This window comes from Cydia amplana, chromosome 8 (assembly GCF_948474715.1).
Source record: "Cydia amplana chromosome 8, ilCydAmpl1.1, whole genome shotgun sequence".
NCBI lineage: Eukaryota > Metazoa > Arthropoda > Insecta > Lepidoptera > Tortricidae > Cydia > Cydia amplana.
Genome location: NC_086076.1, coordinates 10,096,358 through 10,121,564, shown reverse-complemented (window position 1 = coordinate 10,121,564; position 25,207 = coordinate 10,096,358). Strand labels below are relative to the sequence as shown.

The 25,207-nt window shown below is 40.5% G+C and overlaps 2 protein-coding genes across 2 annotated transcripts in view; one reads left to right on the top strand and one right to left on the bottom strand.

The window, feature by feature from the left end:
• Nucleotides 1-2,819: 2,819 nt before the first annotated feature.
• LOC134650334 (phospholipase A-2-activating protein) lies at nucleotides 2,820-21,640 on the bottom strand. The gene is made up of 16 exons (XM_063505294.1): nucleotides 21,457-21,640; nucleotides 21,122-21,355; nucleotides 20,861-21,051; nucleotides 20,298-20,439; nucleotides 19,336-19,490; nucleotides 18,513-18,654; nucleotides 15,895-16,075; nucleotides 13,967-14,076; nucleotides 13,158-13,247; nucleotides 12,437-12,625; nucleotides 11,352-11,475; nucleotides 10,904-10,964; nucleotides 10,239-10,364; nucleotides 9,386-9,531; nucleotides 4,018-4,142; nucleotides 2,820-3,110 (listed from the first exon to the last, which is right to left on the bottom strand). Exons 1-16 carry the CDS (start codon nucleotides 21,591-21,593, stop codon nucleotides 2,948-2,950), a joined length of 2,316 nt encoding a protein of 771 aa, XP_063361364.1. The 5' UTR covers nucleotides 21,594-21,640; the 3' UTR covers nucleotides 2,820-2,947.
• Nucleotides 21,641-22,289: 649 nt separating this feature from the next.
• LOC134650232 (calcium uniporter protein, mitochondrial) overlaps nucleotides 22,290-25,207 on the top strand; it is a 138,824-nt gene continuing 135,906 nt past the window's right edge. Inside the window, exon 1 of the mRNA XM_063505180.1 lies at nucleotides 22,290-22,454. Coding sequence (XP_063361250.1) covers nucleotides 22,350-22,454 — 105 coding nt within the window. The 5' untranslated portion in view covers nucleotides 22,290-22,349. The remainder of the gene's footprint in view (nucleotides 22,455-25,207) is intronic.

Genomic DNA, 25,207 nt, shown 5'->3' with positions numbered 1-25,207 from the left:
TGCTCTGTGGTCTGTGACCGATTAATCGGTTTTTGGCGTTGAACCTACGGTGCGGATATATCAGTCATTGGCGTCCAAAAGGTTAAAATAAAAATCGTGTCATTTCTCTAATGATGAGACGCCGCATGCTCTAAACCTATGTCACAAATTGTTAATTAATATATAATATTTTGTTTACATATAGTAAACAAAATATTATGAATTTTATATTTTTCTATATCACCGATTATTATGTTTATGTAGTTTATCGCCTCATTCATTCACATCAATCACATTCCGAATAACACCCCTCTCTAACGATCTAGAGGTTGCAAAGCACACAAACGTGAAACAATCTCGGTACTATGCCGCCGTCTATGTGGTAAAATGTAAAAACCATCCGAGTACCTATAGTCCTAGTACTACAACTAGTCCACAAGATCAACTTATAATTTAGTATCAATACCAATCTTTTTGGTGTAAACAATGATAATCGAGTTAGTTGGACCACAGTTTGGGGGCTTTTGGAATATAGTTGGGTGGTTTTACGGTACTTACGATATGGGCGTAGGTGCGGGGGCAGTGGCAGAATTGTCGTAAGGCCCAGGGCCCAGTAGGCCCGGGCCTAGGGCGGCAAGTAGTTAATACAGGGCTTGGGACCTAGAGCGGCCAACACTGCAAATCCGTCACTGCTCAGCCGGCCTAGCCAAGGTGACAATCGCTATCGCTTCGCCATCGAATCGCTTGTGTCTCTCTATCACTCTTCCATTTTAGTGCGACAGTGACAGTTGCGTTTCGATCGCTACGGAGCGTAAGCGATTGGCACGTTGGCTACGGGGCCAGGGGTGGAGTTTATGAGTTTACCTGTGACTGAGGTCGAGGTTTTCAAGTGTTAGTAAGTTTTAGTTGTCAAATGATATGTAATATTAAAAGGTTAATACATACACCTGAATGTTGTAAAATAAAATTATTTTTATATTAAAATTATTTAATCTTTGCTATTGAACATAAACACCGCTGTTATCGATACGTAGCAACTGTAAATTATGTATTATAACTTTATTACATATTAAATAAGATCATTAAATAGTGTTTATATATAAAGTTTGTGTTTCTTTCACAACTGGGCACGTAATCGGTACATGTAGGTACCTACGAAAATTATTGCTTTAAAAAGTGAATATTTTGTGACCCACATATATTTAGTCATAAATTTTAACCCTCTTATTCATATAATTTTATAAGCCTCTATTAGTTAATTTATGTATTATCCCTTCCATATATATTCATAAGTCAAAATAACAGATTAGGACAAACTATTAAAAGAGGTGTTGTGAATAACGCTTATTTTTAGGCTTAAAGACTCGAGCCCTCAAGACTTGTAAGTCTTGAAGACTCGACTATATTTGACAATTGTATTTATTTATTTTACGCGTAAGACCCTATGCATGTAAGAAATCCTCTTTGCCGCCTTTGAGGCGTTAAGCCTCGAGAGTCTTAAGGGTTCGAGTCTTTAAGCCTCGAAATGAACGTTATTCACAACACTATTTAAAAGCTAATTGAGGCTTATAGTGCGTTTTGAATAACACCATAAGTGTTCACTTGTTATAGATAAGTCATCTAAGTGAGAATTACCCCTCGTATGCTGCCTTTCAAATTTGATCATTGAAAAAGTGACCTTGACATTTACAACAATAGATTAAAATTCCCACGCACGGATCCGTGTCTAAGCATACGAGGGGTTAAGCGAAAAACATTCGCCAACGTTAACAGCCTTATGGAGTATATTTCACAGCGAAAAGAGTAACACAAACCAGAACATGACATTTCACAATTGCTTCAAGTCTTTGAACATTGTTATTATTTTATAAAAGTTCATCACAGTCTGGCAGTAGATAGATTAGTTAGCATACAAAATGAATATTACGGTTTAATTTACAAACGTTACTATATAGGTATTTGACATATTTTTTCGTTATTAGGTAGGTATATTTCGGTTTCGTTCCAAAATCCGTTATTTCTAATCCGGTTTCAAGAGTTGTTCTTTATAGTTTTATTTAGGTTTAACCGGTTTAGAATCAATTAAGTGGTTATAAACAACATCAGGCCCACTGTTTATCAAATTAACCGGTTAATTTAGGTAAAGACAGCAACTTGTTCATATAACTTAACAACCTCTTACAAACCTCTGTTGAATTTTGCCTCTTTCTAAAAAACAGACATATCATAATGATAGATAGGGACAAGCGATCATCAACGGTTTGTTAGATTTGACAAGCATTCATGAATAACGTCAAATGTTAATATTAACACATTCAGTGTCAGCGCTTGCTACGCGTTATGAGCGTAGCCGATAACATGGGAAAAACCGTATGTAGCGAAAAGCGACTACGGATAGAGCACCCGCCTGGCGGGTTGCTGGCAGTGAATGCGTTAAGAGCCCATCAACGTGCACACTAGCGCCACTGCTAAATAATCGTGATTATTTAAATTTAACGAAATCTATTTGAAAAAGGGGGCCGCTACGTATTGTATCTTGTATTAAAGTACCTTTTGAATACATCAAACTAGTTTCTATGTTGCTGGATTTGTCAATCTATGCGTCCAAAGTTATAGCCTGACCAGTAATATATGATAATTGTCAAGAGGGCGCTGTTATTCTCATGTATAGGGTGACAATTCAGTGTAGTATGAAAAAATTAGTTCCAGTGAAATTCCGCAACATGGCGCACCCTCAATAGATCCTGGTTCAGCTATAAAACGGCCGTTTTTGTTTTGAGTTTATTACGATATACGATTATTTTGCAGTGGCGCTAGTGTGCATGTTGATGGGCTCTTAAAAGGTTCGCGTTCTTAAGGAAAAGTGGAACCAGAATGGTATTAAAATGTGTATTTAACCGGTTACGAGTGTTACCGGATCCAAACGCCGCCATATTTATAAGTGAGTATTGACTAATGCTTGTGAATATTATAAAAGGCCGAGTATTTGCCTGGAGCAGACGGCTAGTTTGTTGCCATTGCCGCTGTCCCGCTTGAGGCGGTTGTGCACGGCGGGGTGCGACACGATCTTGCTCTGGATCACGAGGCGGTTCGGGGCTTCGGCGAGTAGCGTGCCGAGGCCGACTAGGCCTCTGTAAAAAAATAATGGTTAATTAATTTTAATAACCTCTTAATAGCCATGTTGGTAGCAACCAATATAAGCTGCGGAGCTAGTTGTCCTGCGCTCGAATCCCGGTAAGGCCATTTACTTGTGTCAGGTGAACAAATGTGTCGTTTTCAAGCAAAAGGTACCACATTGTCGCTTGCCATAAGGATGACAGGTTATTCGCAGAAAATTTCACCGCAAATTTAGTTCTTATGGTAAGCGACCAAGTGGTACCTTTTAATTCAAAATGTCACAAACATTTGTTTGAGTTTCGCCGTAGATACGAATTTAAATGTCGTTAATATTCAGGTACAAAAACTCGAGAGGTTTTACATGACACGAAGAGTACTTAATATTTCGCGATCTACTTTTTTTCCTCGTGTTTACCATTTCTTACGGGGCTTTCGCGAAGCTTTTGTGCCTTAACACTGTAAAGGACAATATTAAACAAAAAAGATGCAAGTTTAAAAATTTTTTTGTTTGTTTCTCTACGCGTAGCACGTCAGGCTATATGGACTATACAGTGTGTGGCCTACAATATGGGCGAAAAATTAAAACGTAGATTCTACTCCTCAAACTAGACAATGTTTGTTCAGCGACTTTTAAAAATAACTTGTGGTTTGTATTTTAAAACACTTTGAAATTTATTCGAACACGCAATGTATTACGAAATTGATTATGCCGGTACGGTGACAAGACTGACGGGCAATGTCAATTAGACGGAATTTAAAGTACATTGAAAATATTATTTAGTTTGTTTGAAAAAGGGACAATTTTAAGACTACATAATTTCAAAAAGTTGTTGAACAAAAGTTTTATTGTTTGAGGAGTAGAATCTACGTTTTAATTATTCGCCCGTGTTGTAGGCCACTGTATAGTGCAATTAATTTTACCTGAAATAGGCTTCGTTGTCAGTAGTCTTGCTAAGCAGGTTGAGGATACACTCGGCGAGGTCGGCAGAGTCGCTCTGCTGCGCCAGCGCAACCGACAAGTTCAATAACAGAGACGCCGCTGCTATCTAGTAATTAAATATACAAAATCAAAGTCAAAATATACTTTACAGTACATATGGGGCACTAGTGCGTAAAATAGCACTTTTCGTGCGTTTTCGAAACTTTAAAGTGCCACATGTACTGTAAAACGTTGTTCGATACACGTGCGAATAGGTAATTCGCAACTCGTGTCGATTTAAAACACTCCCTTCGGTCGTGTTTTAATTTATCGCCACTCGTTTCGAATTTCCTCTTTTTCGCACTTGTATCGAAAATAACTATTATTCATGGCCTAGCAACAAGCACTTAGGAATCGTAACATATATATTATCTTAAGCTTATCAGAGCAATTTGTTGATGTTATTATTCCATAATAGTATTGGATTATTATATTTATTATACAAATCAAATTTAACACTAAGAATTTCACAAAAGGATCGTCAAAAAATTGTATAAAAAATACTAGTCTAGAATGTTTCTAGAAAAAAAAAACATTTGTTAGAATTATGATTCATTTTACAAAATGTCGCCATCAGATATATATAGGAGCGACCAATGTGCTCACAAATATCTGAACACCTCTCTATTGTCAAGGCGTTAAGCTTTGGATTCCTCCGAAAACGGTGCCGTCATATGACGGCCGTCATATAGCGGCAGCAAAAGACGGCCGTCTTTACGGTGGCGACATGTGGAAAGTACCACGGCGTCATAACACACCGTCATCCACCAAGGTCAAAGCGGCAAATTTGAAAAATGTAGGCGCGATGGGATAACGTCCCATAGAAAATTTTAATTTCGCGCCTTTTCCTACTGACAAGATTTGCTTGATCATCTATAATTTACTTGGAGGATGAAATATCATCAGAAGAGGAAAATAATCGTAGTACGGAATCATTTATTCAAATCTCGTGTCATTTATTCAAAATGGCGTCACCGCTATCTAATAAAACGTTCACGAAACTATCGACAAGGTCATGACGGCCGTCATCTTACGTTACGTTGACAATCAACGTATCGTAACGCCGTCTAGGAAACCGCGCCATCTTGTTTACATGGACAACGTTCTAGTGACGTCAGTCAACGCTATATAGCGGCCGTAATATGACGGCACCGTTTTCGGAGGAATCCAAAGCTTTAGTGCGTGATCAGATTTTTTGAGCACCTCGGCCGCTCCGATATATCTGATGGCAACTATACTGAAAGCTTGGTAGTAGTTGGAGTAGGTTGGACACTATGGTGGTGGTTCAAACAAACATACCCCTTTTACATACATGTTACTAAGATTGCTAGCCATAACTTTTCATTTGGCCTTTTCGGTAGTCGGATAAAGCTCTAAAGTAAAGTAGACTTTTGTGACAAAGTGACTTCTGTAACAGCTGTCGATTAATAGTTCTCTAGGATAAATAAATAATTCCTATCCTTGTCTTACCTGCGCGTTGGCGCTGAGCTGCGTGAGACAGATGATGCAGTGCGCGACGGACTCGCGGGCGGCCAGTACTAACATCTCGCCGGGCAGGTCGCTGAACGTTCACTAGTATATATCTCTCCTTGTCTTACCTGCGCGTTGGCGCTGAGCTGCGTGAGACAGATGATGCAGTGCGCGACGGACTCGCGGGCGGCCAGTACTAACATCTCGCCGGGCAGGTCGCTGAACGTTCACTAGTATATATCTCTCCTTGTCTTACCTGCGCGTTGGCGCTGAGCTGCGTGAGACAGATGATGCAGTGCGCGACGGACTCGCGGGCGGCCAGTACTAACATCTCGCCGGGCAGGTCGCTGAACGTTCACTAGTATATATCTCTCCTTGTCTTACCTGCGCGTTGGCGCTGAGCTGCGTGAGACAGATGATGCAGTGCGCGACGGACTCGCGGGCGGCCAGTACTAACATCTCGCCGGGCAGGTCGCTGAACGTTCACTAGTATATATCTCTCCTTGTCTTACCTGCGCGTTGGCGCTGAGCTGCGTGAGACAGATGATGCAGTGCGCGACGGACTCGCGGGCGGCCAGTACTAACATCTCGCCGGGCAGGTCGCTGAACGTTCACTAGTATATTTCTCTCCTTGTCTTACCTGCGCGTTGGCGCTGAGCTGCGTGAGACAGATGATGCAGTGCGCGACGGACTCGCGGGCGGCCAGTACTAACATCTCGCCGGGCAGGTCGCTGAACGTTCACTAGTATATATCTCTCCTTGTCTTACCTGCGCGTTGGCGCTGAGCTGCGTGAGACAGATGATGCAGTGCGCGACGGACTCGCGGGCGGCCAGTACTAACATCTCGCCGGGCAGGTCGCTGAACGTTCACTAGTATATATCTCTCCTTGTCTCACCTGCGCGTTGGCGCTGAGCTGCGTGAGACAGATGATGCAGTGCGCGACGGACTCGCGGGCGGCCAGTACTAACATCTCGCCGGGCAGGTCGCTGAACGTTCACTAGTATATATCTCTCCTTGTCTTACCTGTGCGTTGGCGCTGAGCTGCGTGAGACAGATGATGCAGTGCGCGACGGACTCGCGGGCGGCCAGTACTAACATCTCGCCGGGCAGGTCGCTGAACGTTCACTAGTATATATCTCTCCTTGTCTTACCTGCGCGTTGGCGCTGAGCTGCGTGAGACAGATGATGCAGTGCGCGACGGACTCGCGGGCGGCCAGTACTAACATCTCGCCGGGCAGGTCGCTGAACGTTCACTAGTATATATCTCTCCTTGTCTTACCTGCGCGTTGGCGCTGAGCTGCGTGAGACAGATGATGCAGTGCGCGACGGACTCGCGGGCGGCCAGTACTAACATCTCGCCGGGCAGGTCGCTGAACGTTCACTAGTATATATCTCTCCTTGTCTTACCTGCGCGTTGGCGCTGAGCTGCGTGAGACAGATGATGCAGTGCGCGACGGACTCGCGGGCGGCCAGTACTAACATCTCGCCGGGCAGGTCGCTGAACGTTCACTAGTATATATCTCTCCTTGTCTTACCTGCGCGTTGGCGCTGAGCTGCGTGAGACAGATGATGCAGTGCGCGACGGACTCGCGGGCGGCCAGTACTAACATCTCGCCGGGCAGGTCGCTGAACGTTCACTAGTATATATCTCTCCTTGTCTTACCTGCGCGTTGGCGCTGAGCTGCGTGAGACAGATGATGCAGTGCGCGACGGACTCGCGGGCGGCCAGTACTAACATCTCGCCGGGCAGGTCGCTGAACGTTCACTAGTATATATCTCTCCTTGTCTTACCTGCGCGTTGGCGCTGAGCTGCGTGAGACAGATGATGCAGTGCGCGACGGACTCGCGGGCGGCCAGTACTAACATCTCGCCGGGCAGGTCGCTGAACGTTCACTAGTATATATCTCTCCTTGTCTTACCTGCGCGTTGGCGCTGAGCTGCGTGAGACAGATGATGCAGTGCGCGACGGACTCGCGGGCGGCCAGTACTAACATCTCGCCGGGCAGGTCGCTGAACGTTCACTAGTATATATCTCTCCTTGTCTTACCTGCGCGTTGGCGCTGAGCTGCGTGAGACAGATGATGCAGTGCGCGACGGACTCGCGGGCGGCCAGTACTAACATCTCGCCGGGCAGGTCGCTGAACGTTCACTAGTATATATCTCTCCTTGTCTCACCTGCGCGTTGGCGCTGAGCTGCGTGAGACAGATGATGCAGTGCGCGACGGACTCGCGGGCGGCCAGTACTAACATCTCGCCGGGCAGGTCGCTGAACGTTCACTAGTATATATCTCTCCTTGTCTTACCTGTGCGTTGGCGCTGAGCTGCGTGAGACAGATGATGCAGTGCGCGACGGACTCGCGGGCGGCCAGTACTAACATCTCGCCGGGCAGGTCGCTGAACGTTCACTAGTATATATCTCTCCTTGTCTTACCTGCGCGTTGGCGCTGAGCTGCGTGAGACAGATGATGCAGTGCGCGACGGACTCGCGGGCGGCCAGTACTAACATCTCGCCGGGCAGGTCGCTGAACGTTCACTAGTATATATCTCTCCTTGTCTTACCTGCGCGTTGGCGCTGAGCTGCGTGAGACAGATGATGCAGTGCGCGACGGACTCGCGGGCGGCCAGTACTAACATCTCGCCGGGCAGGTCGCTGAACGTTCACTAGTATATATCTCTCCTTGTCTTACCTGCGCGTTGGCGCTGAGCTGCGTGAGACAGATGATGCAGTGCGCGACGGACTCGCGGGCGGCCAGTACTAACATCTCGCCGGGCAGGTCGCTGAACGTTCACTAGTATATATCTCTCCTTGTCTTACCTGCGCGTTGGCGCTGAGCTGCGTGAGACAGATGATGCAGTGCGCGACGGACTCGCGGGCGGCCAGTACTAACATCTCGCCGGGCAGGTCGCTGAACGTTCACTAGTATATATCTCTCCTTGTCTTACCTGCGCGTTGGCGCTGAGCTGCGTGAGACAGATGATGCAGTGCGCGACGGACTCGCGGGCGGCCAGTACTAACATCTCGCCGGGCAGGTCGCTGAACGTTCACTAGTATATATCTCTCCTTGTCTTACCTGCGCGTTGGCGCTGAGCTGCGTGAGACAGATGATGCAGTGCGCGACGGACTCGCGGGCGGCCAGTACTAACATCTCGCCGGGCAGGTCGCTGAACGTTCACTAGTATATATCTCTCCTTGTCTTACCTGCGCGTTGGCGCTGAGCTGCGTGAGACAGATGATGCAGTGCGCGACGGACTCGCGGGCGGCCAGTACTAACATCTCGCCGGGCAGGTCGCTGAACGTTCACTAGTATATATCTCTCCTTGTCTTACCTGCGCGTTGGCGCTGAGCTGCGTGAGACAGATGATGCAGTGCGCGACGGACTCGCGGGCGGCCAGTACTAACATCTCGCCGGGCAGGTCGCTGAACGTTCACTAGTATATATCTCTCCTTGTCTTACCTGCGCGTTGGCGCTGAGCTGCGTGAGACAGATGATGCAGTGCGCGACGGACTCGCGGGCGGCCAGTACTAACATCTCGCCGGGCAGGTCGCTGAACGTTCACTAGTATATATCTCTCCTTGTCTTACCTGCGCGTTGGCGCTGAGCTGCGTGAGACAGATGATGCAGTGCGCGACGGACTCGCGGGCGGCCAGTACTAACATCTCGCCGGGCAGGTCGCTGAACGTTCACTAGTATATATCTCTCCTTGTCTTACCTGCGCGTTGGCGCTGAGCTGCGTGAGACAGATGATGCAGTGCGCGACGGACTCGCGGGCGGCCAGTACTAACATCTCGCCGGGCAGGTCGCTGAACGTTCACTAGTATATATCTCTCCTTGTCTCACCTGCGCGTTGGCGCTGAGCTGCGTGAGACAGATGATGCAGTGCGCGACGGACTCGCGGGCGGCCAGTACTAACATCTCGCCGGGCAGGTCGCTGAACGCGTTCACTAGCACTCGCATCGCTAGCATTTGATTCGCTGGGATATTGCCTGAAAATCATACATTCAAACCTATTTAGCATTTTTAAGGTGAAGTAGGGTCACTGACAATCCAACCTCTAGACTGAGCTTAGGCCAATTCTTTCATGAAACCGATGCTGCCAAAAATACGGGGGTGCGGGGGGACGAGGTGAGCGAATCCCGTGCCGTGATTGGTCCGTTCAAAGACACGGACCAATCACGACACGGGATTGACTCGAAGATGGAGTAAAACTACCGTATAAGTGGCAGAGGGGGTAGTGTTACTATGCTCAGTCTAGAGGATTCCTAGTCTATGTTTACTACCATCCACCATAATTTGGTAGTTTTCACAAGTTTTCATTGACTTTAGACTAAGGTAAAATAGGGCTCAGAAACTTCAATTTCATTTAACCAAAACTTGTTTTTTTTTCTGCTTAGCTCAAATTGGGCATTTCATCCGCCATTTGTATATAAAGTGTAATTCTATGGAACTTGCTAACTATGTAAACAAAAGCCACTAGAGTCTGTGCGGAAAGAGAAGAGTCGTGAAATGTATTGGGCCCCATACATTCCACGACTCTTCTCTTTCCGCACAGACTCTAGTAAATTCCTCATTCAGAGACAATTTCAATATGGCGGTTGGTTTACATAGTTAGCAAGTTCCATAGAATGACACTTTATATTAAGTATAATGCAAAAAATATATAAATACCTTACATTATAATTAATATGCATACCTGGAGCTAACAAAGTCAATAAGTATTTGACGAAGTCCGGTCCATACGTCGTGTCGAATATTAGACCGTTGACTTCCTTATTTCTAACTGCTAGCCGCGTCACGTCCAATACCGGGAAGAGGATTTCTGAAAGAGTAAACCAAATGTAATAGGCTTTTTAACACATGTTGAATTTTATAACTTAATCTAGTTAAATAGACAGAAAATGCGCAATTTATCACAATACATTGGAAACTTTAAAAATATATAGGAATAATACAAAAATACAAGACCTATTTTTTTACTTCCAAATAGGAAAAAAATATGTTACCATTCGATTCCTTACATTTTATTTTAAAAAATATTGAATAGCAACAATATACATAAACGCAATATTTCACCGACAAAATAGCAATTCCTTGTTTTCCATACATCGAAACGGCTTCTAATGTTACATGGTGACGTCACGATGTATTGCCATTTTCTTAGAAGCGTTTCGTCAGTAAAGTGCGGGTGCCAGACTTTGACCATCATTTGTGACTTTTGTATTGCTTTAAGACAATGGGTCCCATATAGGCATTTGATCCTCAAAACAAACCTGATCGACTGATACCATTCATAAAAAAAAATCATATACCCTATTGTTGTATTTGGTGTTACATTATAGGAAAAGCTTGTAATATTACCTTTTGGCCATTCTAAAGTTTTCTTCAATAATGCAATCGTTTCTGGATTATAAGTGCTATTCTGAAATTAAAATAAATATTTATAAAGACTAGCAATATAAACGTAATTTTTTTTATTTGCAATCTCCCTTGAGACTATGTAATTAAATTAGATAAAATATCGCTCGTTTAATACATTGTAACATGGTTGGAGCAGATTCAATGCTCCTGCTCAGATTCTAGCTCGTAGCTATTCAATAAAACCTTCAATTGAATTATTATGTTTTAAATCTGTTACATTTTCCTATCAAACCGCCCAAAAATTAAATTTGCCCAATGCCTGATTTGTCAAAATAAAGATTCGAAATACAATGGAATAGGCCTTCTTATACGCCGGCTCGAAATTAAAGTATACAAACATATGCTATGGATTTGATTTAGAAGTTTACAGTGATATCGGTTTACTTACCAGTTCACCTAATTTAACAATATCTGTTAGTTGTTGTTCAGTCAGGGCGCTCAGTCCGTCTCCCACTTTGCTGTTGAATTCTTTTAGCTTGTCGTGGATCGCAGTTAGGTTCGCTTGATCGAATCTATAATCAAGTAACTTTAATAATGGGGTACCTACCAAGAAGTCAACTGATGCGCGCGGCTCCAACCCGATATCAATCTTCGTGCACTACGATAAGGTTCACGATGACGCGATGACAGTAGGTTATGACGCATTCAAAGGGTTATTGTCAATTTGTCACCCCCCTCGTGAGATCGTGTAAATAACAACCAGTATGTGTTAACCCAGTTTTCATGCAAAAGATGGTTCTTATTAACACATTCATTGCCACCCAGCCAAACAAGACATCCGCGCCAGGCCACAAAAATGTTGTCATTTAAAGCAGTAGTACCACGATCCCGACTATCGGGTCCTCCGGCCTGGGAACGAAATCATAAAATATCCGATAAAGGCACTGAATGTGTTAAAGGTTTAACATATTCAGTGTCAATAACCCGACTATCTGTCTTCTTTGGCTGGGTGGCAATGAAACCATCTTTTGCATGAAAACTGGGTTAAGACATACTGGTTGTCATTTACACGATCTTACGAGAGGGGTGATAATAACCCTTTGAATGCCATGCCTGTCATCGCGTCATCGTGAACCTTATCTTAGTGCACGAAGGTTGATATCCGGTTGGAGCCGCGCGCATCAGTTGACTTATGTGGGTTAATGGCTGTCCCCTTTATTTATACAACTTTAGAAGCCTCAATTAGTTCATTTATGGGTTATCCCTTTCTTACAAATACATAAGTCACAGAATAAGACAAAGGATTATTAGCTAATTCAGGCTTGTAGAGCGTCACTACATAATATAAAACAAAGTCGTTTCCTGCCGTTTGTCTGCCTCTATGTGTGCTTAGCTCTTTACTACGCAACGGATTTCGATGCGTTTTGTTTTAAATAGATAGAGCGATTCAAGAGGAAGGTTTATGTATAATTTGTTAACCCGTGCGAAGCCGGGGCGGGTCGCTAGTTTACGATAACACAAGTAAAGTTTTACCTGATGTAAGCGTCGTGCGGTATGAGCGGTTTCTCGTTGGATTGCGGGATTTGCTGCGTCTGCGCGGCTGCCGTGGAGTATGCGCCGGCGCCGGTGAAGGGGTCGGCCGCGGACGGCGCGGGCAGACCCGCGGCGCGGGACTCCGAGCCGGGCACGTAGCGGGACGAGCCGGTGAACGGGTCGAAGAACCTGGGATGCGATAACAAGTTTAATGAAAAGTCAATAGCCCCTGGAAGTTATTGACTTTCCATAAATGCTGTATGAAATCGCGTCCGTGGGACTAAGTGTAAGGCCTGAGTGGACGCTCGAGTTGGGCGTGCAGCGGGGCGGGGCGTGCGGCGTGCATGTTAAACAAATGCAAGCGTATAGGAGCGGGCTTAGTGCACGCTGCTCAAAACCCTTGGAAGCTCGACGCCACGCTGCACGCCCCGCCGAACGCTCCGCTTCGAGCGTCCACTCAGGCCTTACACTAAGAAATACACAACTTTTCTGCCGCAACGATATCGCATCCGCGGACTTCCAAGGATTATTTGTCGGTTATTGGTCATAGAAACATGTTCTATTTATCAAATAAAAAAGTTCTATCTGTCAGTTATATATCTATGACCATATACATCAGATGTTAACTTATCAGAGTCAATATACCATCCAGCATTGTATCTCAATGTTTCTGTATACATACTACATATCAATAATTTCGGATGAGGTCAGCTAAACTTACCCATTACTAGAAGCGGGCACCGAATCCAACTTGGCATTAGTGATGATGAAGTTTGCTACTTGTTCTAAGTACACTTGAGGCAAGTCATGTCTGTAACATAAATGTATTCTCAAATAATTATGTGATTTAATGTTAGTTTCAATCAAGATCATTATGCATGCAACTTCATATACGCTTTAACACAGTTGGTCCCGTATAGACATTTGATCCTCACAAAGAAACAGACTAAATTGATCCAAAAAAACACAAGTATTCAAGATTTTAACCATCTGTTTAATAAACATAGCATTAACTGTTTTGTAGTGTACAGTTGACGTCAAAGATGTTTACACTTTTCCATCTCACTCTCCTTTGTAACAGGGCGAAAAATGTAAACATATCTTTGACGTCGACTGTATACCTACATTTTATAAATTACATACATTTGTAAATAGTGTGTTTTTGAGCCTCATTTTGTGTAAACGTTTTTGGCATAGGTAAATTCGATGCAAATAACTTTTGTTGTGGAATATGTATCTTTTACGCAACCCAACAAAATTAATTAGTCATATCTAGCACAGCGGATCAGCATTGCCATACAACGTGGCAATGCTGCCAGCCTTCTGGGCACGCTGCCAATGGACGGCGATTTGGGCCAAATTTTTTATATATAGTTTATTTTTATGCTTAGTTTTTAAGCTTAGTTTTTAATTCTAGTTTTTAATTTTAGTTTGTAATTTTTATTTTAAGGCTTTTTATTATTTGTTTTAGTACTTAGTTTATTTTTAATAAAAATTAGTTAAAGGAATGTTAGTAACACCGGCACTGACTTGTGTATGAAGGCCTGTGCGGCGACCCACGGGTCCTCGGCCTTGTTAAACGGCAGCTTCAGCGGCGGCGCGCCGTCCTTGATATCCACGCTGAACACGAAGTCATACTCCTGGGAATACACTAATAATAATAAATAAAATAATAAAATAAAGTTTATTCAGTAACATAAAGTAACATTTCAATATCCATGCTGGTGCCTCTTTTTAAGTATTCAAGATACCTGTATTAAGAGACAACCGCTCTTCCACAGAGGGTTAACTATTTTTAAATCTTAAGTACATGACTTATAAACAGTAATTAAAACTAAGTTTATACAAGGAATACTCAATACTCTCGCGTCTGTGTGTGTGTGTGTGTGTGTGTGTTTCTATTTGTTTATATATATATGTTTTTTTTTTCATTCTATGCTATTCTATTAAGTCTTCAATCTCTTTATAGGTCTTAGATTTTAACCATTTTATTACCCTACTCTGACACTCATATAATGTAGTGGGATAGATGTCTAGATGTTCGTTGATAACGTTGTATAATTTAGCAGATCGTGTTGCATGTTGTCGTCTCGCAAATACCCAATACAACACTAACATTATGAAGTTTCAAAGTATAATATCGGTTAAGGTATATTAGACAGCTTTCTCACACCAAGAAAACCAATTGACAGAATCCCTACTGTCTGTGTATCAGTACTGTTTGTCTGTTACCTCTTTACGCTTAAACCGCTAGATAACATTTGGTATGAAGATAGGACATAGGATACTTTTATCTATCTTCATCATCATCCTTCTATGCAGACGAAGTCGCGGGCAGAAGCTAGCTAAGAGAGTGGGTAAAGTAGAGACACACTGGCAGTCTAAAACTAAGCCGTGTGGCCATATTTCCAACTGAATTGGACAGTCAAATGTCAATGTGGCAAATGTCTTTCGTAAAAATCAGTGCCATCTCGGATTAGGGGGGGACATTCGAAGCATGATTTTTGGATAATTTTAGGGGGCGCGGGGGGGGGGGTGTTAAAAATCGTCAAAAATAGATGACGTAATTTATGAATAGCCCCTATGTTGTAAAAACGTTCCTGGGGTAGTATATGCAACCAGGAAATAGTATTTTATGCAACCGTTGTTTAAGAGGGGTCAAAAAAGGCGAGTGGCGTGAGTAACAATTTGAGGCGAAGCCGAAAATTGTTAATAAAGTCGCCACGAGTATTTTTTGACTCAGTTAAACAACGTTGCATACAATACTTTTTCTACGACCAAACACTTACTTTGAAATAAAATTGTAAATTTAACAAATATTTTTCATGTCATCTAGTGGACTTCTACCTATGGTATCTACCTGTTTTTAGTGATTCTTGTGCTATTACTGATATTTCTTCAGGCGTAGACACTAAGTTTTTGTCTTCATCCATTTTAACTTGAAAGACACACTGTTTTTTAACACAAATTTAAGTTTTCATTCGACATGCACAATAGTATTCATATTCAAGATTCACAATATTCAAGAAGTAGCAAAAAATTGAGGGTACGAGCGGGAAAAGAATGAATGAAATTAAAAAAAAACATGTCTATGGTTCACTTATTTGTCACATAAGCGAGAGCGAGAAAGATATATTTCTTTCTCGCTCTCACTTATGGGTGCGACGAACCAAGGTCGCGTTGCGGTGCGACAGTGTGTTATGACTATAAGGTTGGCAACAATGTATTTTTTAAGTGGCCATTACACGAAGTATTGTAAAAGAGCCAAAAAGATACTGCGTGTATGCACAAATGCTTTTTTAGGGAATAGACTAAAGACTTGTCTTGACAACTTTAAGATAGGGTTTTAAAGATGTGTGCACGACCCTTTAAATGACAAATAAAAGTACGGGAGTAGAAAAAAGAGTTAATATGAGCGACGGACTAGTTTTGCATTGTCTCCAGTGCAACTGACTCACTTTCCCCTGGTACATGGTCTTGCCCTCTGTGGGCGGGTTGGCTCCCATCACGTCGCCGAGCTCGTCCCAGCTGGCGGCGGCCGCGTTCCACGAGTAGCACTTCACGTTGGTGCCGCGGCGGATCAGTTTGGTCTGACCGTCCGTTTTACCAGGCTCCAGGAGGACTTCCGGGCCGGGCAATCTGGAAATAATATACAGGGTGCCCGGTAATTAGTGGATAACCTTCTAACCACCGACAGAGCACCTTGGGCTGGTCCAGAAAATGCACTTGTAGGTCTTGTAAAAGTTTCGTGGTTTTCGAGATAATCGAACTTTTCTGTCTTTTTTAATGGCTAGCTCCAATTAAAAAAGACAGAAAAGTTCGATTATCTCGAAAACCACGAAACTTTTACTAGACCTATAAGTGCATTTACTGGACCAGCCTAAGGTGCTCTGTCGGTGGTTAGAAGGTTATCCACTAATTACCGGGCACCCTGTATAGACAGAGTTAAGAGCCAACAGGAGTGGTCATTTCTCCATACAAACGTACTCGACTGTTTCCTCCGTGGGTTTTGAAGCTAGAGCAATGATTTTTTCAACACAGATTAATATTGTCAATATCTGTGTCGGACCGTTTTGCTTTTTTTGATATTTTTGTTTTTTTAAGGCACTAGAGCCCTTCAAAAATGGCCAAAAGTGGCCTAATTGACTATGCCGCAATGAGAGGCGTGCTATTCAAAACTGACATCAATTAGTCAAAAAAGCAAAACGGTCCGACACAGATAATATCATTATCATTTAGATTTCCAAATTTGGTTACGATTGGTTAAGTTTTGGAGGTGGAAACAGTCGAATACGAAACCTCGAATTTTGATATTTTTACGCAGGATTTTTCGCCTTATCCTTATCGCACTAGTTTTAGGAGCCGCTTCCGTTAGCGAGACGGGTATATTTACCTAAAATATTTAAATTTTAGCTTCTGTTGGCTCTTAAAAAAAGCCTCCTATTTTCCAGTAGTATGTACTAAGTATAAAATCAGTTGCTTATGGACTTTACGCGTGCTTTAATTAAGTCACTGACGATACAGCAATATGATTGAATAATGGTCTTCAACAATAAGGTGCATAAAAATATAGCTATACACTTAGAGACATTTATACTCGTACCTGTAAATAAGTTTAGATTTTAATTTATTTTTTTCATGTATCTGTGTTTATTGTTAAATATTATTATTATAGTTGAAATTCGACATTAAGAGACCTTATACATCTCTAAGAAATTGTAATACGTTAGTTTGATTTGTTAGTTAGTTGAAGAAGCTAAAGCGCCGCGAGAGCGGAGCGACTTTTGCTGTAGATTGTGTGGTTTATGTGAGAGTTGTATGGTTATATTAATTATGGCGTACTCTTGTGTAGAAGGCCAGGCCCCTATTTCACCATGGTGACAGGTGCGACAATAGGGATGTTGACAATTTTTTGGAACTGGTTTTATTTTGTAGATAGACACGTAATAATTACAGAAAAAAATATTAAAAAAATATATTCATTAATTTTGAATAAAAAAACATGTATAATAAGTTTCGTGTTTAAATTTCGCGCCTAAACGCTCCAAACTGTCACGTGACCTTGATGACGTAACGGCGTTTTAAACAAACTGCTGTCAGTCATTTTTTTTAAATTCTTTATATGGCAACTGACAATTTTTTATAAAGCCTTAACACACTACCGCATCGGACAGCGACCTTCTTTCTCGCTCTAACTTATAGCTGCGTCCTTAACGCACCACCTTACACACTATCGATTCGTGCGCCGCACCGCACCAAGATCGCGTTTCGGTACGATAATCTGTAGACACTTAGGCAGGTTTTATAACTTGTCTTTGGTGATTCCACTGTGATTACGTCACGCGCTCCGATTGGCGTTTGCAGTCACGTGATACTGGGCATTATTTTAAATACTTTTGATTATTTTTAATTAATTTATTACGCATATTTACACTTGCAAAATATGATTTTCCGCGTTCTAATATTCCCTGCTATGGTAAAAACATAACATGTTATATATTCGCGATTCATGTCAACATCCCTATTGTCGACATCACTGTTACTGCCGTCACAGGCCTCCATAGGCTATGGTAACCGCTTACCATCGGACGGGCGGTGTGCTTGTTTGCCACCAACATTTTATTTTTAATAAAACTCCATTATATCGCCTATAAATAAGTACTTATTTTGCGAAGCTAATGACAATTGTCACAAGAAACACGACACTTGTCCCGAAATTCCGACACAGAACTCATTTCCTGTCAAGAATTACACGAAATTCTTTGAAATCTTGTGACAATTGTCATAAACATCGCAAGAGAAATACCTGTTTATTTCCGATATAATAAAGTTTTTTTTAATAATACAATGAGGGTGCAAACAGGAATACGGCCCGCCCGATGGTAAGCGGTAACCGTAGCCCATGGATGCCTGTGACGTCAGCAACAGTGATGTTTTACAATTGTCGCACCTGTCACCGATGTGAAATTGGGGCCAGGACTCATTTTGGGCCATTATCCAAGTAAGTATGTATAAGTATTTGGAGAAATCTCGAATTAAAGCCATCACTGGAACCTTGAGAATACTCGCTACTTACTCAGAGAGCTTGAACCCTCCGATCTCCTGCTGCGAGGCGGCTGCCAGCTTCTCAACATCTTCTTCGAACTGCTTGAGCGTCGCCTCGTCGGCGTAGCGGGCCGGGTCTTTGGTGAAGACGCGGACTAAGCCATCGCTGGAACCTGGACATTAAACATGCATTTGTAAGGTAAACATGATATTTAAATTTAAAATACACAATTACACGTATCAGATTATAGCCAGATAGCTTGCGTATAATGAAAGAGGCGAACTAAGCGAAAAAAATATTGGGTGGGCATTTGTTACTTAACAGATTGGAACGTATATTATAATTATTCATAAAATAAAAGAAAAATACCTAATAATAGTTTCGTTAAATATCACGTCGAAATGATGGATAAGTAGGTAGGCACAAACGAATTTCATCAATAAAAACTTAATAAATACAGAATACATACAGATAACAGCAAGAAAACGTATAGCTTTGTATTTAGGTATACATTTACTTACAAAGTCAAAACTTTAGTGAAACAATTTTTGTGATGTCAGAGTGAAAAAGTGAAAACCCTGCTTCATTTATTTAAAGCATCACTATGTGACAGAGACTAAGGTGGCAAATACTGCGGCTAGACCAGAGGCACTAAGTGGCACTAGAAGATAAATTCTATCAAAGTCAAGAGAGTATTTAATGGAATACCTCTCAAAACCCTCAAAAAAGACATAACATCTGATTATGGCTAAAACAGCCGATTGCAGATAAAAAGAGAGAAAAAAAAAACTATGTAACATCACATAGTGTAAGCAACTACTATCAGGTCAGATATTAAAAAAACAAAGTTTACCAGTAACTATGTCTCCATTGTCCATGCAAGCAACGCTCCAGACAGAATGCACCGGCAGGCGGATCTCGCGCACGCAGTCCCCGGCAGACCAGAGCCGCACCGACCCGTCCTCGCCGCACGTCGCCCAGCCGTTCAAGCCAGGGTTAATGCTTATACTGGCTCACCATGAAATTATGATTAAATTATGGTTACATCAGGGATGGCAAAAGCTGGGACAGTTAATAAAGATAAAAAGAGAGAAAGTTTATTCAAGTAGGCATAATTACAATGCGCTTATGAACGTCAAATAAAGTTAACCGGCTCCAACCCTACACCTCAGCCCCGAGAAGATTTAAATCCCCCCTCGATTGGAGGAGGGTATCCCAATATGGGACCGGCAAAAAACTCGGCGGGACAAATCTTTAAAAAAAAAATCTTATAATTAACATGCATAAAAAAAATACAATTTAAATTACTATAGAATTCATGCAATTATACACATAAGGTGTAATAGAAATTTGATTTTAAAAGATATACATATAATAGGTAAAAGAAGAGTGATTTCTACTTAATTTTATCCTGTCAAGGAATTTAATTTCAGTACCATTTCGCACCTTGTCCCAGTGACAGTAGTATGAGGTCCCTAGCAACTTTCATATTGATTAAATTTCAAATAGTTTGTTACAGAAAATTTTAAAAAGGTATGGCATAGAAATTTCCGACAGAGGTGGTGAAAAAGTTATGCGTATTTTTGAGGCATGTTGCTGCTTAATTAAAAAGCACATATTAAGTAATGCAAGAGATGAGAAAATCTAATAAGCACTAAGTATCTTAAATTCGTAATTCGTTTGTCTATTTAATATATATAATATGTTTCAATAACTTTTAATTTATTATTTATGTATAATTAACTTTGTAACATAATTTATGGTTAGACTAGGTAGTAACACTGTGTTGTGTTATTACAACATACACCTGCTTACCTATAAATATAATTAGAATGTCCATAGTAAGTGTTAAGGCACTCTCCTTTGTTAGCCCACAGTCTGATGGATGCATCATTGGAGCAGCTAAGGAACGAGTCCGGACCAGCCACAGCCAGCCCTCGCACACAGTCAGTGTGACCTGGTAAATAAGTCAATATTATGCGATAATCTTACACAAAGTGTCCTAGTCACATAGTACGCTCAATAAGGCTTGTGTTGTGGATACCAGACTACCAAAAACATAACACACATGATATATATAAATTATAATTTCAATATCAAACTTCCACCACTCTGCCTCTTTAGGCACTACATTTCATTTATATTTCTTGAATATAGGACACGTCGAGCCGACGGTTGTTGCAAACACATAAATAAATAAATATTGTATTAAATATTATTAACTGTATGTTTGATAATAGAAGGCTTTGAAATTGAATATAGTGCCCAGTGGAGGGTGAACCATAGGGAAGATTGCTGGACACTGTTTTGACTGGCCAGACTGTGTTTGGCCAGAAGCTCAGCCCTAGACCAATATTTTTTTTCTAATATAGAATTACCTGCCAGTGTAGTTATAAGAGATCCATCCTTTTTCCACAGCTTAATGGTCTTATCAGCCGAGGCTGTGGCATATGTCCCATTACCCAGCTCCACCACTGCCCACACTGCGGCCTGGTGCCCCTTCAATGTTACAGGAGTGGCTTGGGGATTGTTCACATTCCATACTTTAGCTGTGCTGTCCCAACTTGAACTGTAACAATAAACATTACATTAATACCCTAACCAGCATCCACACCTAACTTTAGTCTTGCATAGCATACCTTAACAAAATTCCTGAGTCATAACCTGGTGTAACACTACACACGGCGTTTTCATGACCTTCCAGGGTCAACACGACGCTGCCATCTTGCAAGTTATAGCCTAAAATTGTATTGTCGTTGCTGCCGGTCACTACGATGCCGTCCGGAAAAGCTTCGCAAGGCGGCAGCCAACAAATACATGAAACGAAGTTTTTGTGCCCTTTATAAGTGACTGCGTTGATGAAATCTTTAACCCTGATCAGAATGAACAAAAAATACCCTGATTAATCAACAAAATTTCAACTACACAAAGAATTTGCACCAAAGTCGAGAGATGATTGTTCAAAAACACTAACCCTTCAGGGTGCCATAATTTAGCGGTTCGGTCGCGAGAGGCAGACAATATACAGGATTCTTTGCTCTTCGCCACACATCGCACGTCTAAGGAATGGCCATATAAAACTGCACTAAGTTTATAATCCGGTACAGCCATTGTTACAAATAAATATCTTCAACGGTATCGTACGTGACAATCGAAACAATCGCGATCGCGATCGCGGTGAGAGAAGTTGTCATGTCATGTCATTTTTGATGTCAACAGATAAACTATTTGAGGTTTTCTGAAAAATGCAGAAAATTGCTAAAATTTGTTCGTACATGTCTGTTGTTTGTACGTGTAAATAAAGCTTTATAGCCGTAATAGCCCTAACTACGCACACTGGGTGCGGTGCACGAAGGTCGCGTGCAGTGCGGTAGTGTGTTATGGCTATACAATAAGTTAAATTAAGTCTATGGTTTACAATGAACGCAGCTGTAATGTAATTTTTCCAGACAGGAATACCACCCGGAGGAAAAAGGCGGGTTTTTCGAATATATTTCTGTCTATGGAGTTGATTCATTTGATTGATAAAAATATTAAGTTATGTTGAATGTTCTTTTCTGTGTAATCAATCACATTATAGTGTAGAATGAAATGATTTAAACTAATCTAATAGTGGTCCATTTAAATTGTGTATATAAGTCTAATTAGCGCAGTTCGAAAGGACGTTCCGAAATTTTTTTTCAGTAAAATAATAAAATATGTTGTTTGTATTATTGTACTGCCCATGTCATATAATACAACCAGTTGTTATAGGTAAAATTTTGATATATTAAGTATATATTATCACCGTTGTTTTGTGGCGCCTAGAATTCGGTGTGAGCCATTACACATATTTAGTACTTATACATACGTAGTCGTAGTGCAAAGATGGCGTCGACGGTGTGTGTTTCGAGGTGCCGACTTTTAGCAAAATTAGATTTAAATCGTGGTTTGTGTGTGTCGCCGATATTTAGGGATTTTTCAAATAACAGGGTGAGTTCCTATTATTAGCATATCGTTTTCAAAATTTACGTATTTGCTATACTTACAGTTTCCCACAGTATTCCTTTGAAAGATTGTTCCATTATGCACGTGTAGTATACATTTAGATATACTTATATACAGTTTATGTTTGGATTCAAAAGCAGCTGTGAAACGTCATCGAAGCGGCTATTTTTTTTACCATTTAAAGTTTTGTTTAAGTTTGTACTGAACATTTTGTTTGAATATTTATTGTTAGTCGCTAAGTACTTACCTATTTTCTTATTGGATTTCTTGTTAAATTGTCACAGGAAACCATCAAATAGGTAGCACTTTTCTTCTAATCTACACACGCAGAACACATAATTTTATTTTAGGCAAATCACTAACGATAAATGTGCTTTATGATAAACCTAAACAAAAGCATGGAATGTATGGTAATTTACATTTTGTAAAGGTGTAGTTTTTATTGCAAATAAACTTATGATTGTGACATGTTTTTTGATGATGATGGTAAGAAACTTACTTAGTTGGTAAAAACAAACTTGAGTTTGTATAATGTTCTATTTATTATTTTACTTTTCATTCATCTTAATTCCTATTAATGAAACTATTTTTTTAAACCAATTTCACTGAAGAATAAACACAAGAATACAGACCGGTGCTTTTCTCAACTTTTAGATATGTAGGTACTACATAAGGGAGGGGGGTTATAGTTGGTATTTTAAGTTGGCTGTTTTTTAATCGTAACAAATCTTGCAATAGTACTAATGATTGAGTAAGTCATTAATTAGTATGCGAATGAAAATGGTTTTATCACACCAATCCATATAGGAATAACCAAGATACGAAGTACATTGACCCCAAGCTTGATCCTCTGTCATGTTATGGCTAATTTATATCAGGCAGTTAAATATGTCATGCCTACAGATTTAGATTATTAATTGAACAATAGTTGGTATTTAAAATCTTTTTTAATTTAATAACTGGAACATAAGTACACAACAAAGCTAAATTTTTGAACAAGTCCATTCCTTCGGCAGCGGTAATTATTTATAAATACTGTCAGTAAAATTGTGGAATTATCCGATGAATATTTTGTGATGAGTAAATACCCTAATCGTTTTAATTCACTATATCCTCTAGCGGCCCACCATAAGAGGAAAATTGGCAGTTAATTTGAATCAGTAGAATTTAAATATGATTTCATTTTCAGTTATAAATGATTTAAATTTTACTAAAGGTAATTATTTTATTATTATTAGGACTGTGGAATGGTAACAAACACATTATGAGATCACTCTCACTGATAATAATATATACAGCTGCTGGCTTGTTTACCTGTCTGCCACAGCTTATGCTTATTTTGCTAGTTTGGACATAATACACAGCACTTTGGTTGTTATTTACTGTACTTATCTGAAATAAATGATATTGAAATTGAAATGTAATATACATATATATTAAAACTGAGCCTACATAATTTTCCCATGCATTTTTTTATTAGGTACCATCACCCACACTGTTAACTGACAGTTTGTAAACCTTTTTATAAAAGGCATAAGGTTTCTCTTAAGAATAAAATATAAAAATATACCTAGGTAATTTTATATGAGCATTTCAAATGAATTATAAATTAATTTTAGTATTTTAGTTTATAGTTTAGTTACATGACTTGTTAAGAAAATCTTTTTTCCAAGGCAATTCCATGCATGCACACTGACACTTTACCTTTTCAAGTGTACATCTACAATATACCTATATCGTTATTTATTTATTTACCCATGTACTGGGAACACTTATGAGTAACTAGGGATTGCAAATATTCGAAACTTTCAGATATTCGAATATTCGACTTTTTCTGACGACATATTCGAATATTCGAATAATTATTCGAATATTATAAAAAATAACAAAAGGAACGAGAAATCGGTTTATTTTTTTTTTATTCAAAAGCTTTTTTCACATATTGCTAAAACTAATGATATTTTGTAGAAATCCACTTAATTGACTAGATTTTATCATCCTACTATGAGATGCCCACATTTATAAAAACAAGTAAAACGCCAAATTTAGACGTACCTATTCAATATTTCTAGATAAAACATTTATTATAAATGCGTCGTTGCGTGAAATAATATAACTTTAACCATCCAAACACCTAGGTATGTAAGATATATTTTTAGTAGGTAATTATTTTCCGATTTAAATTAACTTGTAGTCAATCAGAGGCCTGTAAAAAGGCCTTTAATTCCATTGTATTTTGAATTTTTATTGACTTTATTTGTTTTGGCAAGTTTTTATTCCTAATGGTCGGCTAATTATATAATATTGGAATATTTAAGGGAAAAAGTTAGTTGACTACTGGGTGGATTATTCGTCAGCTAAAGGTGCATGGTTAGATTACCTAGTTGGGCAGGTTTGGTGTATGATCAAATTTGAGAATTGCGATAATTGGCAAGGTTTAGACTTCAAAAATTCGCTTAACGTACGCTTGTACTGAATAAACAGAATGATCCTTTAACTCAAAACTTATGCACCGTAAAAATAACATCCTTTTTGATTTCGTCTTCTTTGAAATTGAGTTAGGTTTCACTGTATTCACGAAGTCTATCGAGAGGAATACAGTAAAACTATTATTTCCTTCGTGTTTGGGTACCTACCGTTCCTCATTCACTGTAAATACCCGGAAAACACACAGAAACTGTAACTACAGCGGATGAAATAGACTCTTTATAGTAATAAAAAATATTCGAATATTCGAA

Coding starts and splice junctions, on each gene's coding strand:
- LOC134650334 (XM_063505294.1), bottom strand. CDS start 21,593: ATGGCTGTACCGGATTATAAACTTAGTGCAGTTTTATATGGCCATTCC. Junction 16,076..18,512: donor GGAGGGTTCAAGCTCTCTGA/GTAAGTAGCGAG, acceptor TATTATTTCCAG/ATTGCCCGGCCCGGAAGTCC. Junction 14,077..15,894: donor AGACCATGTACCAGGGGAAA/GTGAGTCAGTTG, acceptor GTGTATTCCCAG/GAGTATGACTTCGTGTTCAG.